The sequence below is a fragment of the Schistocerca americana genome, chromosome 5 (genome assembly GCF_021461395.2).
Source record: "Schistocerca americana isolate TAMUIC-IGC-003095 chromosome 5, iqSchAmer2.1, whole genome shotgun sequence".
Taxonomy (NCBI): domain Eukaryota; kingdom Metazoa; phylum Arthropoda; class Insecta; order Orthoptera; family Acrididae; genus Schistocerca; species Schistocerca americana.
Window position 1 is genome coordinate 85,527,676 of NC_060123.1, and position 15,623 is coordinate 85,543,298.

The window sequence follows — 15,623 nt, forward strand, 5'->3', positions numbered from 1 at the left end:
CTTCAACAATCCGGCTGCGGGCAATGGTCGCAGTACCATCCCAAAGAGGGTTATGAACATTAAAGTCCCCAAGGAGAAGGGAAAGGAGCTGTCTAAGAAGGTAGAAGGGTAGAAGGCCAGGCAGGGAAGGAGGTAAAGAATGCATATTGTAACAGTTTAAATGGATCTGAATGACCAACTTCCAGCACAGTATGAAGAGAAACCCAAGAACTAACTATGTCTGTGTGGACCAAAACACAGACACCACTGGAGGCTCACATAGGACCTATCCAGTTCCGGCACAAAGCTTGGAAGCGATGAAGAGTTGGCGAATGAGTGTACACAAAACAAAATTCCTGCAATCTGACACAAGCTAAAGAGCAGAGAGAATGAAGAGTGCAATTTTGAAAGGTGGCAATAATAACCATCACAGTTATAATGAACAATTGTAGTACACAGAACAGCTAAGAATAGGTCATTGTGTCACATCAGTGTCCATCACTGGTATGGACAGAGAGACTCCTATAAATGTTAAGACTGGACCCTGATTGACATAGAGGGGGCGACACCCCCTGGGACGTCGGAGAGGGAGTGCCTCATTCCGAGATGTATGCATTTTCTTCTCCTTCGAACAGTGATGGGAGGCGTGGTCAGGAAGACAAGTCGCACAAATTTCAGGATCTGAAGAGACCAAGTGGCCTTAGGTCCACAGAGTGTTGGCCCTGGAACCAAGTCTAAGTACAGGCTGCTTCTCTGGGAGACACCGAGGAGGAGGGCTCCTAGAAGGAGCCCCTTCTCCAGCAGGTGCCAGAGAAGAGTGTTTCTTTCCGGCTAAGGAAAAGTTGTGGCTCTATGAAGGGAGGGAACAGAACCACCCGGGAGGAGGAAAGGGAAGGAAAGTAAAAAAGGAGGAAGGAGCAAAGAATGCAATAGAAGCCAAGACTGACAGAGATACCAGATGAAGGTGGTCGAATTTCTGTTGGGCCTCAGAGTAGGAGAAACACTTGAGAGCTTAGAATTCATCAATTTCCTTTCCTTTTTATAGATCCGGCAAGCAACGAGAATGTGGGCTGAAACAGTTCACGCACTTGGGTTGTGGGGTGCAAGGACTCCCCACATGGAGATGTTTCGTTTGGTTTTTCTTTGATTTAGGGCACAAAAACAACTGGGGTCATCACACGGAGAGGACTGCCACAGTCCCTGTAAATAGGATTTGCTTCACACTGCAAAGATGTGACCAAACAAAAGACACCACAAACAGCATATTAGAAAAAGAGATATTTGGTCATCACATCACAATGCTAAACTATAACAGACTTTTCCAGAAGGGACCCCCTCAAAAGCCAGGATAAAAGCACCCCCATCAATGCAACTGCCCTTAGCACCTCTATGGACACCCTGGATGAAATGAACGCTGTGCAATTCCATGTTAGTCCAGAGTTTATCAGATTAAAGGTGAAGGTCCCTGTGGAAAATGATGCCCTGGATCATATTTATGGACTGGTGAGGACTCATGCCCATCAGGATGTCTCTAAGTTTTAGCAAGGACAAAGGGAAGCCGACTGACTGGATTAAGGGGTTATTTCAGTAGTGAACCAGATCCCACCATACTCAATTGTGTTAACTTCGCCAAGCTTATCTTTGATATGTTCTACAGAAAAGCAGTGGTTTGGTCTCCCCATCTGTCCTGGAACAAATCAAGCAATGGGGAAAGTGTTTCACTCCAAACAGAAGGCTAAGGAAGCAAAAGTAAGAGAGAACATTCCTGCCTGAAGATCCAGCTGCAGAAGAGCAACCAGAAGTAAGGAGCTTAGCACACTTCAGTCATTGTTGTGAGTACCAATGCTCCAAAAAGATGAGCAAGCAGTCCTAGGCATATGTGAGGCAGTGAGAGCTCAGATACCACAAGCATGATTCCCATGTTGTCAGGGGCCTCAGGCAGATGGGTACACAACAGCTCCACCATGTCAACTGGCTAGATACGCTGGTGACCTAGCGAGTGGCGGGGCTAAATGGGGAAGAAAGGGGGAAGGGGAGGAGGGGGAGAGAAACCCACACCTCAGAGTAGTTCTTTTTTCCCAGAAACAATTTAGAAAGGGAGATCAAACCCCAAGGGAAGCAGCTGGGTCATCAAAGGGAAACACTGGTGGTTGTGATGGTGGTGGGACGGCAGGAGTTAGAGGAAGAGAATGCAGCCTGGGATAGAAGAAAGGTTACAATAGGTTGGGGCCCTGTGCACATGCCACAAGTACCCACAAAAGGACAGTGGGCCCATAGGGGGAAGAAAGCATGTGAACTGTACTGCAATTCAAATGTCGATTTTGCTGCTAAACTGTGGGCATTACAATTTATCCACATGCAACTTGTGCAGTTAGATATGGAAGGCAGAGACTAACATTATCAGACATTCAGAATTCCTATGAAATGGCACAAGTTTAACAACATACTATAGACAGACTTCTGTTTAGCATATGTCATCAGATATTCCTATAACAAAACTCACACCTGTAAAGCATCCAGACATTGCCTCAGTTTGTAAACCAAGTCCACATGACTTGCCAATACCAACAGCACATACAGAATATAAAGCTGATGATGAAACACAGGAACATGGTTTGCTTTCCTCTTCCAGTAACACATCAGATCCTGACTACCAATCTGGACAAGGTATTCATTTAATAAACAATGCCGACCCCAATGACCTTATATCGGACCTGGCACTAACAAAAGTTCAAGCTGAACTGCTCAGTTGATGCATTAAAGAATTTAATTTGTTTGCACTGGGTACAGCTACGCAATGGGTGAGGCTATCTGCTACTATATGAACATTCAATGTCATGTCAAGCCTTGGGGTGGAACAACATTAAAGCATGGCAATTTTTCACTGACTTGCCTAAAACAAGTTTGAAAGCAGCATTAGCACACAATGGAAACAAATATGCATCAATACAGGTTGGATCTGCCCACCTGAAAGAGAGATACAGAACAATGTCAGTACTTCTTGAAAAAATACTGGATCATGAGTTCAAAAGGCATATCTGTGGTGATTAAAAAGTTATCACCGCTCATCGGAATGCAGACACATTACCATAAGTACTGCTATTTTATCTGTGTGCAGGACAACAAGGTAGAAAGCACCACTACATAAAGAAATACTGGCAAATCAGAAACAATGCAGCTAGGAAATAAATATGTTCTGTGTGCGCCATTTATTGGCCGTGACAAAATAAATCATGCTACCACCTCGCATCAAGGTGGGCTCATGAATTTCATAAAGGCATTAGATGACAACACATGCTTTTCAGTACCTGTGCAACATATTTCCAAAGTTGAGTTACGAAAAAGTGGTGTGTTCGGAAGTCCACAAATAAGGAAGGTAATTGCTGACACCCCCCTCCAAAACTAACTTAATGATACTGAAAGAAATGCATGGATGGCATTAAAATCAATTTTAGCGAATTTCCTTGGAAATTATAAACCTTGATTGTTCGCAAAAATGTATCGAATTGGCTGGTGATTATATGGAAAAGTGAATATTGGTAATTAAAGATCATATTCTAAGTATTATTTCTACATTTGATTTATCAAAATATTCCCATCCAAACCAAATTAATGAAGGTGGAAGCATTACTTTTCATTCAACCCTCATAGAGAAGGGAGAACCGATAGAGGTACTCAGGGTACCCTCCGCCAGACACCGTCAGGTGGCTTGCGGAGTATGGATGTACATGTACATATCTACAGTCACATGAAAGTTTTACATCTGCACAGAAAAGTAACTGCTTGTACATTGACTTTTGCTGTCAACAATGAGGGCTATAGAGCAAGTTCTAATATAAACACATAGCCTAATGCAACCAAACACACAGAATACTTCGATGTGACAGATTCTGACTAAAGATACAACTGTAATACGCACCCATGTATCGTCAAAAATCTCATTACTTCGAACATTAAGCCAGATGAATCAATCACAAATTCAGGGTAACAAAAGTAGGAGACTACTAAACATCAGGATACAATATGCAAATATCTCTCTACAGTAGTGTGCGAGATTCTTTTCAGGACAGTGAAAATTGGCACTGCAGTCAGGCCTAAAGGTCACTGGTGGCATGGCAACCTTTTCATCAATAAATGTTGACTCATATGCTTATGTTACACCTATTTCAGGTAACAACTCAAATTAGACATTCTTGAACCAGTCATTTCCCCACAGAACCCAGAAAAACACTTGAGAAAAAATACTATTTCAAAACACTTATCGCAGTTTTCTTCAGCAACATATTTCCATGTTAACATAAATGCTCACAAAAAAATTAGAAACAGCAATTTAAGCTACTGGGTTATTCTTCATATGTAATGAAACAGGAAAGGTTACTAAGACACTTTGCACAAAACAGCACAAATCTTAGCATTCTTCAGATTGCTTCCATTATTGGAATGGAAAATTAAGAACATATAATTTATAGAAGATTCTATAAGCTCAGCAGTGTAACTTGGGTAGCTGGTACCCAGGACAAACTTGAACTTTCACTCCCCTGACATCCCATTTCCTGTAAGTCTGTTTTTACTGATTAGTCAGTTTATTCATTTATGGAAATGTTTAGAACTTTGTGACTCAGTAAAAGGTACACATCTCAATCGGTATGCGTGCAACAGTATTTGACAAATATGTTCCAAAATATTGCGCATAAAAATGGTATTTTTCTGGGGCTCATACTTCGGATTCTATTGGTAACAGAGCTAGAGGCCATTTGTACACCCAACAGAAGAAACGTCATCTTAATGTCACTATCTCACAGTGCAAGATATGACTATTACACACTTTTGTAAAATCATTTGAGAAAGATTGCAGCGTATGCACCTCGATTCTGTCATCACCAACCGTTCGAAAAGGTGGCAAACACTGTGGGCCTCTCCCTATAAATGAACAAATTAACTCGCCCAGTGCTTTGGACAGCAATTGGTCCTGAGCATCGGCCACCATATCCTGTGTGGACTCTACCCTACTGGTACACACAACATACATGTAAAAATGTAGTGTCAAATGAAAACATATATAAATGTGTCACAAAATGGAGAAATTTGTTGCAAAATTAGTTTTGCAACATTTCAATTTCACAAAAAACTATCAAACTTTTGCAGACCAATACATTTCTTTTCACATGGGTGACATCCTGCTGCATCAGAGGAAACAAGGTAAACAATAGTGTTAAACAAGAGCGTATTCACATTTTTTGTGCTCCAATGAAGACTTTTTCTGCTGGTTTCCATGTGTATCATACAATACACAGTATAGTACACACAGTCCAAAACAGCACTGCTTGGGGTAGTGGCATGTTCCCCTTTTCACTGTGATTGAGAATCAATGCAAAGCCATACACAACAAATGCAAAATATACTCAATTTTTTGTTGCATTGACTCACTTGGCACAGTGAGAGTTTCCATTAAGTAGTTGCAAAAGAAACATCTCTGCCAGCTGGGGGAGGGGAAAGTTTTATGGGACTGTTGCTCAATATAGTTCAGTCTAAATCTACTTAGGTTTTCCTTTTAAATGCCTCCACTTCCTTACCTTTTAGTAAGTGTCCTCCAATCCAATCTTTCCCTTCTTTTTATGCCTATCACTAAACTGCACCGCTATGGAAACGGCACACACCCTGGTTCCCATACCATTGTTATACCATATATAGCCTACATCAAGTTTTAAATTTATCATATTTATGTTGTGAGGTTCATTCATGACCAAGATCACACAACTGTACAACTCACAGTAACTTATATCTGTAATATTAATAACAGCAGCACAAAGAGGGAGAAATGTAATACTAGGCACTTCTACTTTACTAGTGTGACAATAGGGTACTTCAGTATGGAGTTCAAATTATGTGTAACATTTGTTAGAGATTTCCAAGTAGAGAATGGGAGACTGAATAAATTTAAAAGAGTACCGCACATGTCGCAAAGATTTTTTACTAATCACTGTTCATGCTCACAACTATCATCAAATACCAAACTCTACACAAGAAAAGTTATTAATGGCCTTTGTTTCAACAGTTTTCCTCACCCTATAAAAGTACACTGCAAGACATAAGCTAACGGCAAACTCCTAGTAGTGTTTTTATCAACATCAAATTAACAGCTATGCCACAAGTCACTGCCAGATCTCTCTTCCTACAAAGTTAACATTCTTATTAAACCAAATACTTCCACATCCCCCCCCCTCCCCCCCCCCCTCTCTCTCTCTCTCTCTCTCTCTCTCTCTCTCTCTCTCTCTCTCTCTCTCACACACACACACACACACACACACACACACATACACACATACACACACACACACACACACACAGTTTAACCACTAATAAATACTTCTGATATTACAAGATAACCACTGACATAACTAATTTAATGTTACTCAAGAAGAAAAAGATTACTCACAGTCTATTGGGTAAGATTTACACACAGGAAATATGGTAATTGATTTAGGTTGAAATATTTCATTTGATGCAATTCTTGTAATATAAATAAATAGAACTAATATACCTAGTAATAAAATGTTTGTATGAGGAGCTCCCATTTTTAGATAATTAGTAATCTTGCACTAATGTTACAAGAGGTTTTCGGAATGTACCTCAACAGTGGGTTGAACATGACAGTGTGGCACATGAAATTGTGTGTGCATGAGAAAGAACATTTACAGAAAGAACAGCTACAATATTGTTTCTTTATTATTTATTGGAACGTAGGTTGTGCTCACTGATCTATGTAGGCCACAGTCGTGGTTGGGTTGGGTGGTGACATTAGGCTGTCGCAAAGCTTCAAGAATGGGTTGATTTAAAAGATGATCTGGATACCTGTTGGTTGTAAACTTGACATGGGACTGTAAATACCATGAAGCATATGGCAATAACAATGTCCTGGATAATCATGGGAAGTCATGCCAGGAAAGATTTTTTTATAGCAAATGGCATGAAGATTTCATTTCAATTGTGAGAAAAATAATTTAACATAACAACCTTAACATACTACTTGCTAAGAGTGCATAAAGGAATTTTGGGAACTATTCATTTGCAGAGGCAAATACAAATGAGTAATGAATTATTTAACAGTCGTCTCTCCCAGCTTTTGACATCTGTTGGCATTACTGATGTTTAATATATGTATTCTTAAAGATTCCCGATACAAACAGGAAATAATGGAAAAATGAAATGACATTTCCAATCTAACCATGTATCAATGTCACACCTCAACCAGAATTCTGCCTCTGATATGAGATCATTAAGAACATTTCCACAGAAAAGATGCAGATACGTGGTATACTTAACAGAAACATCAATATGCAGTCCGATTAGAATGTTAATGCAACGCCAGCTTCAAATTTGATTCCTTCGTATGTCAGCAGCATAAATATCATCAGCTATTCACTGGTCAGCCCATCCAACTGGCTGTGTCCAATTTGACATGGAGATGTCAACAACTGCTCTATAATGTCAACAAATGCCGTATGTGGACATCTTTCAATCAAGTTCCGTAGAGAAAGGTAAAGCTAACTAATGTGATATGACAATTCTTGTTGTGGTGCATATTTTATACCTATTGCATTTCAGTGAGTAGTTCAACTCTGCTATTTTGATGTCATGAGAAAGCAAATGGGTGATAATGGCAGATTAAATGTTTGCCACTCAAGTACAAGCATTTGCAGCTGTTTGATGACCATTTAGGAGACACAAATACATCACACGGAACTATTCAACAGACTACAATCCAACACACACCTAATGACATTTTATTAAATTAACTGTATCCATTGTTTTATTAAAATACTGCAACTGGTAGTGTATCCTTATGTCCTAAAATAGCACCTCGACAGCATCCACAGATTTGTTGAATATTTTTTTTTAGAAAGAAGTTCAATGGAATTTACATTCCGTAAGACAATATGTAAAATTCAACAGCCAACAGCATACTTAGTCATGCAATATACAGACGTCCCATGCACATTCCACACCACAAAATACATATCAATACAAACTTCTCCAAAACAACATGAAAAATATAAATAATGCATGCAAGACAAATGAGAACTACAATCCAACACCAGAATCACATTTTATCAAGTGTGGCCAAGCCAGTTCTTCTAAGTAGAGCTCCCACAATATCTTTCTGGTTCATCAAGTACGTAAAATCAACAAATTATTTTCCACTTCCAAATGACGAGCACAGCACAAGGACTTTCACATGAAATTCCTGGTGACAATTCACAAGAAATTACAGACCCAGATACACCTTAACTTCTTAATCACTGTATAACCAACACCAAAGCTGACCCTTTTACTGTCCCAAGTAACCCCATGCTCTGCTAGGATTCCACTAACAAACCTCTCGCGGGGTCTTGAAACCAAGACCAATATTACGATGGCGCCTAAGAACTTTCTTCTTTGACCCAGTTTTCCGGTTAAGGTTGAGGTGCGGCTGCTTTTGGAATGCCTTCTCTGTCTGTTACATCACAAAAAAAAAAAAAAAAGAAAACATTAATACACAATAACAAAGAATCACATACCTCTCTTGGTGTTTTAAAACCCAAACCAATGTTACGAGTGTAACGGAGAGACTTCCGTTTCTTGGCACCTAAGCCTTTTTTACGGTTAAGAAATATTGTTGGCTGTTTTTGAAACGAGCGCTCACTCTGCAAAATTAAACAGTTCATATTAGTTTTCACATATAAAAAATATCCACAACTAGTAGGGTACATTAGAAACCATTTTAAATGCAAGAGTCATGTGATGAAACGGAAATGATCTCACGGTAAATAACTACAGTTCTTCAGAAGAGAAACTAGTTTTGATTCACTGGAAACTTACCATGCACCAGACTCCTCCATTGCTATGAACACCAACTGAACTCTAAGTAAGTTCCTGACATTTAACATTTATTAAAATGATATGCGTTTTCTGAACATTCTGCATGAAAGTATGCATGGGCATGTGTTGTAGAAACTATGTCACACCCTTTCAAGATAGCATTAAAATGGTCAGGTGTTCTAAAACTTCACCGCAACACAAGTAAGACAATTTCCCACGGAATAAAACTGACATTTCACAGAACCTTAAATAGGGTTGCCACAAGTTTCCTAAAGTGATACTGCCCAATTTTGAAACAATTTTTAGATATCAAGAGTAAGCAAAGACGAAGTTGACAAAAAATGCAAGGACTTCTGTATACCTAAACATGTCAGCAAAAATCGCAAGAACTCACACATCTTTTGTAATGAATTGTTTTTAGGTGGAGAAAACAAGCCAAATGGTATGTATGTTTCATTAAGACCACTGATGATGTTTAATTTCAATAAAACCTAACATATTTGGTGACAAAAATACGCATTTCATTGGAGTTGCAAGACAGATTTAAAATACCTGCAATTATTTTAGAAATAACCTCAGAAAAAAGTAAGCCTCTTGATGATGTTTTGGTTTGTGGGACACTCAACTGCGTGGTTTTCAGCGTCCGCACAAATTCCCAACTTTTGCTCATTCCAAACTCGCCACTTTCATGAATGATGATGAAATGATGAGGGTAACACAAACACCCTGTCACCTCGAGGCATGTGAAAATCCCTGACCCCACTGCGAATTGAACCCGAGACTCCGTACTCGGGAAGCGAGAACACAACCGCGAGCTGCGGAGTAGGCCTCTTGAAGGAAGTGTGTAAGACAGGGAAGAGTTGTGTAAACCAACACTATAAGTGACGGCCAATAAAATGTAGATTCTATTATGTTCGCTACTGTCAGTTATTAGCCACTGTTTATGTCTTATTATTTTACAGGCATTGTATGGTTTTACTTTCAAGAAATACGTGAGTACATAGCGCACAAACTGCCACAATTTTCATCTTATCGGCCACACTTTCTAATACTACTTTAGAAGTTCCAAAATGCACTAGAATAAATAATATGTTAATAAGACGCCACACTGTACAGTGTACTTGCGGTGAGACAGCCGCCATTCCTAAAATCCATTGCCCGTGGCCTCTGGCCCACCAAGGAGCACCACAGTCCTGGGTGCATGGATAATCCAAGAAAATCCACATTACACCACACACAGACAGACTTGGCCTGTGGGCAGAGCAGTGTCACTAGATCCTACAGACAGGGCCTGCACATTAGTGGGAAACAATGGGTTTCAAGTTGGCAGCACTGATCCGTTCGAGATACCCACAGAAATGGCCTGCAATTTTCGCCCTTCACAGAAGTCCACTCATGTCATCAGCTATTCACATGCCAGAGACACCATGTTGATGAAATGAGACCGCGATGATCTCTCCACACAACAGATAACCGTGAAACATCACTACTGCGGATAAGTAGCAACTCACCGTAAAGACAACAGCTGAGCTGCAGACACACATTTGCAGAAAAGACAATCACACTTTCCCAAACAAATTTTTGGCCATATCCTTTGTCAGAAAACGAGAGTGCACACACATCCACACACCTAATGCACACATGACCATCTCCGGCAGCTGCGTCAACAGCCTCTGAGAATAAGATCCAAACAAACCACTCGTCACACCTCCCTGCCTCTCGACGACAGCTGGTAGACTAGTTGCAAGAAGTGATGGCAGCACTAACTGCAAGCTGAGGGAGCAGTAGAAAGGGGAGAAGCAGGAAGAATTGTGGCAGCCCTATTATAACACTTACCACATTCATGGCATGGTCGGTTAAAACAGAGGATAAATCCATAGGTAACTTAGCTTCTGCCCTCTTATTTGAACAAAGAAAATGCAAATATATGCACTGTGATCTGTGGACCACAAGCACTACACACTTGAGAGTCCTCCCACAGCAGCACGAAGTTATGCATCATACAGCTGTATCCTACACAAAAATGAGCGAAAAGAGAGCCCAACTGCATTACTGGAAGGATGTATGCCATAGCTGATCGCTGCCTTTACTATAAACAGCTTACTTGCTTAGGTTTGTTTGAGCAGTTGCCAGCGAGCTCATGCGAATAGCTGAATTCGGGTATGAGCAGTGCCTTCTCCCAATTCTGGCTACTTGAGGTGTGCCGTATGAGCAATAGCAGCTAGTACCCAGATTCTACCCAGGAAAATTTTTCCGGTGCACCCAGGCTGCCAGATTCACGCATGCGCAGAGCAAGCCGAGTTATAGTGGGGGGGGGGGGGGGTCATTCTCCATATGACCCGTGTATATGTTCCGTCATACTGCTGTTCTGTCTTCGTTTACAACTCCCATATCAAATGAGAAAACATTTCTGTGGCCAGGAGCCATCAAGCGACTCAATATACATCCTCATAATCATGAAAGACCAAAACAAGTAGTTCCAATTTTCTGATTTTATATTATTTCCATGTTATTGCAATCAACCATTAATACCTTAATGAAGGTATTTCTGTCAATTTCATATAGAAATTTGATTCTATTATTTTTTCCCGTGCAGCAGTTAGTTTATTTAAAACAAAGGGTTTCATTCCGCACTATTGGCTAATTTCAACTTTGTTCAATTTCAAGTGCAAATTTTCATTATCTGGGACGAATGACATACTGTAATAAAGAACCAAACATGAGAATGCAATATGGACATAAAAAAATATATTGGTATCACAAAAACCACATAGGAAAGCTGAATATCAGGTAATTCAGAATGCATCTGGACATAGAAATGTGCAATTAGAGTGGAATGAAATGTTTTAGTATGGTTTATGAAATTCCGATGCTGCTGGAGTAGTCTCTGTTGTCCTGTTCCTTTTATGACACTGTAAGATCTCTTAATGCTATATATGTAGGAACATACATAAACATTAACTTGAAGCTGACTAGGTAGGCAAATTTGGTCAGTAGTTATCAACTAAATATTTTGTTTCAGATATATTGACAACTGTAGCAGAATTTTACAAATCTGCCTTCTATGGAACAATGCTTTTCGACCACAAGGGACTTGTTTAGTACTTCCTCTAGGCTTGAAGTTATTTCTTAATTTGTGTTTACATTTTAAATTTATAGAATGCCGTTCTATGCTAAATTGTGGACTGGCAGCATACCGTGTTTTATCTTTTGAACTCCCCACATGGGTTTATATATATTCCTAGAGTAGAATATAAACTGTCAGTTGTACAGTTTCTTTGCCTCCCAGACAACCTTGTTAATTTTTTACACATTTTGAAATAGCCATAAAATTTATTGTCCTTTATTCTGGTGTAAGCTACACAAAAAACTTTTTTTGCATTAAATTTGTTATTACATCTTACTAGCTTTTTGCAGTGCTGTGTAAACGTAAACCTGATCAGAACACTACATAACAATATTGCAGAGTACAAATTTACATAAAGAAAAAGAAAAAAATCTGTCAAAGTCACCACACAGCAAAATGCCATGGTACTTTGAGTTGTGGAGTAGAGTTTTGAAATCAATAATACGCCTAGTACTGCTTCCTTATTTGCATTCCCCATCTGGGCAGAATTGATAAAACAACTGCTCTGGGCACAACTCCCTAGGTCCTCTCAACAATATGTCTCAGGGCTGCTACCTGTGATCACTTGAGGGACCACAGACGCTCCCATATGTGGTATGGACATCTTCACGGTGTCAAAATCCCACTAAGAAAAACAAGAAATGTAAACCGTGTGTAAAGAAGCATGAATGAGGGACACTTATCGCTTTACGATTTACTACCTTCATAATGTTAAGTAGCGGACAGTGAAGTGACAAGCTATCTTTCCTCAATCGAGCAACTAAAATTTTAGCATGTCAGTACTCTACAAACATAAAACCAAAGCCAATTCCAGTTCACATAATGTACTGAACTAACGTGGCTGCATAATGATCCCATCAAGATGTGTTAAATTGCTTGAAAAGTTACTTTCAAATAAGTTATTTTGCAAATTGTGTGTTGCTTCAAACCTTGCAGTAAGCAGCAATAAACTTATCTGTCTGTACATTACTTTCCCCACAATTCCGGTAGATACCGAACCAGCTTGCACAACAATTCACATGTGGTTACAGCAGCTGAATTATCAGACTGACTTAGTATCTCCATGAATTCTCAGAAGACCGTCGTCAATATCATCATGTAACTGAAAAGCTGCAAATTTAGCAACAATTGAAAGTTTGCCAATGAGTGAAAGTGATCATAACCATGGTAAGTCACAGAATTTGTATTCCACATGACACACTAGCGAATCAAACTTAAGATTTGCGGGACTAGTGTAGCAGGGGATACAACCCGTCGGCTTTGGACAATGACGTCACAAGTCGCCAAACGAGAAGCGATTCTTCTTAGTGTTGTAGCTCCCTTCAGTAGCTGATAAGTGTTTTTTGGCTTTTAAAAAAAAAAATCTCACGAGATAGAATAAACAGATCCACTTTATTAAGCAATCAGTATAAAAACGAAACAAACATAACAGCAAAAGCGAAAATGGTGAACTGCTCTCTGGCGACTTGTGACACTGTCCAAAGCCAACGAGTTGTATCCCCTGCTACACTAGACCCAGATTTGCGGATGCTCCACCACGCATGAAATTCCACACAAAAATGCGACGAAAAGTGTATGAGCAGAGCAAGCACGGTCTGCCTACGTCGTCATAGCTGTGCACGCACAGTACAGTCTGTTGTCTAGCAACTGCTCACACAAACCTTTTGCTTCCTATCTATGCAAAGCTCTGCACCTCAATAATGTCAAGATAGCATCTGATTATCACTACATGCCTCCTTGACTTGGCTGCTACATCTGCTGTTTCATTTTCCATAACATGTACCCAGGAGAAAGATCCTTCCCCAGCTTTTGAGCATGGAGAAGACAGTCCTGAATTTTCTGGCCTACCTTATCCACTGTACACAAATTTCGTGTGTTAAGGATACTCAGAGAGCCTGAAAAGATGAATATAGCAGACACAACAAATCTCCTCTGCACCCGTGTTCTCAAGACTGCATGTAAATCGGCATTGCATAAGCTAATAACATTCCAAGTTATTACTCATGTTCACTGTAAAAATGTTAGCAACAGTAAGTCAAAACCTGGTTTCCACAAGTACATTAAAAATCTACCTGTGATCACTTGAGGGACCAGAGGCTCCCATATGTGGTATGGACATCTTCATGGTGTCAAAATCCCATTAAGAAACACAAATGTAAACCATGTGTAAACAAGCATGAATGAGGGACACTTATCGCTTTACGATTTACTACCTTCATAGTGTTAAGTAGCTGACAGTGAAGTGACAAGCTACCTTTCCTCAATCGAGCAACTACAATTTTAGCATGTCAATACTCTACAAACATAAAACCAAAGCCAATTCCAGTTCACATAAGGTACTAAACTAACGTGGCTGCATAATGATCCCATCAAGATGTGTTCAATTCCTCGAAAATTTACTTTAAAAAAAAAGTTACCTTCAAATAAGTTATTTTGCAAATTATGCGTTGCTTCAAACCTTGCAATACACTACATTCTTTGGATTTTGTTGTAAGCGGCAAAAAACTTATCTGTCTGTCCATTACTTTCCCCACAATTCCGACCCATACTGAACCAGCTTGCACAACAATTCACGTGTGGTTACAGCAGCTGAATTATCAGATTGACTTAGTTTCTTCACGAATTTTCAGAAGACCGTCGTCAATATCATCATATAACTCAAAAGCTGCAAATCTAGCAACAATCGAAAGTTTACTAATGAGTGGAAGTGATCGTACCCACATTAAGTCACAGAATTTGTATTCCACATGACACACTAGCGAATCAAACTTAAGAATTGCGATGCATATAAATATTACTACGGTTTCGCTAGTACCCTTATCCATAAACTTTAACACGACCAAACACTTCCTGGAAGAACAAATGCTAAGTTTCAGTAATGAAGCTTCACTACTGTATAACAATTTTTCCCCTAGATCAACAATCCGCAAGACACTATGTGACAGAGTGTAAATATTGGAGATAACAAGTCCGTGAAACTCAATCACCCTAAATCTGTATAATATACGCGGCAACCCGTCTATTGCTAACGCCACGTGCTCAGGAACCAAGAACGGCACACTATCGAAACTGCATAAAAACCTCAATCCTGCAGGGAGAATGCTCAAACAAGTTCATAAAACCAAAGCCAATACCAAATTTAATATTAAGCACACGATAAATTAAACATAATATACTTACTTGATCCGCCATATTCGTTGAAGAAAGGAAGAAAACTTTGTTCACTCCCGACGCAACCAACCACTTCCACCAAAGAACTATTAACCAAAGAAACTCATTATGCAGCGGCAGATATAAATCAAAGTTTCTATCCTTGTGAAAACCAAAGATGGTGCTCATATTTAATTTATTTATTTGGTCTCCATAAAATATTCGCTATTTCTCTAGCAAATATATACATGAGATTACTTTTTATTAAACACATCAATTGGAAAAATGACATGAGATACTTGGTTTCAGAGAGTGGCGTCAGAAGAGAGAAAGCGTCAACATATAGTTCTCTAAGTGTTGTTTGCAAAGCCGTCGGCACACCGCACGAGGCAGCTAACGTTGACGTGCACCCAGACGGGACATCCCACGTCACAAGGCACAGTGCTGGCAACACACGGCACGAGCAGGTTGACGTGATTTTGCGACCTCAGGGCACTCCTCCAACGGT

General features: G+C 39.7%; 1 protein-coding gene across 1 annotated transcript in view; it reads right to left on the reverse strand.

Moving 5' to 3' along the window:
- LOC124615710 (40S ribosomal protein S11) overlaps window positions 1–15,280 on the reverse strand; it is a 28,817-nt gene extending 13,537 nt beyond the window's left edge. Inside the window, exons 1-3 of the mRNA XM_047143756.1 lie at window positions 15,146–15,280; window positions 8,538–8,663; window positions 8,357–8,473 (exon numbers count right to left, since the gene is read on the reverse strand). Of these exons, the coding sequence (XP_046999712.1) occupies window positions 8,357–8,473; window positions 8,538–8,663; window positions 15,146–15,157 (255 nt within the window). The 5' untranslated portion in view covers window positions 15,158–15,280. The remainder of the gene's footprint in view (window positions 1–8,356; window positions 8,474–8,537; window positions 8,664–15,145) is intronic.
- Window positions 15,281–15,623: the final 343 nt, after the last annotated feature.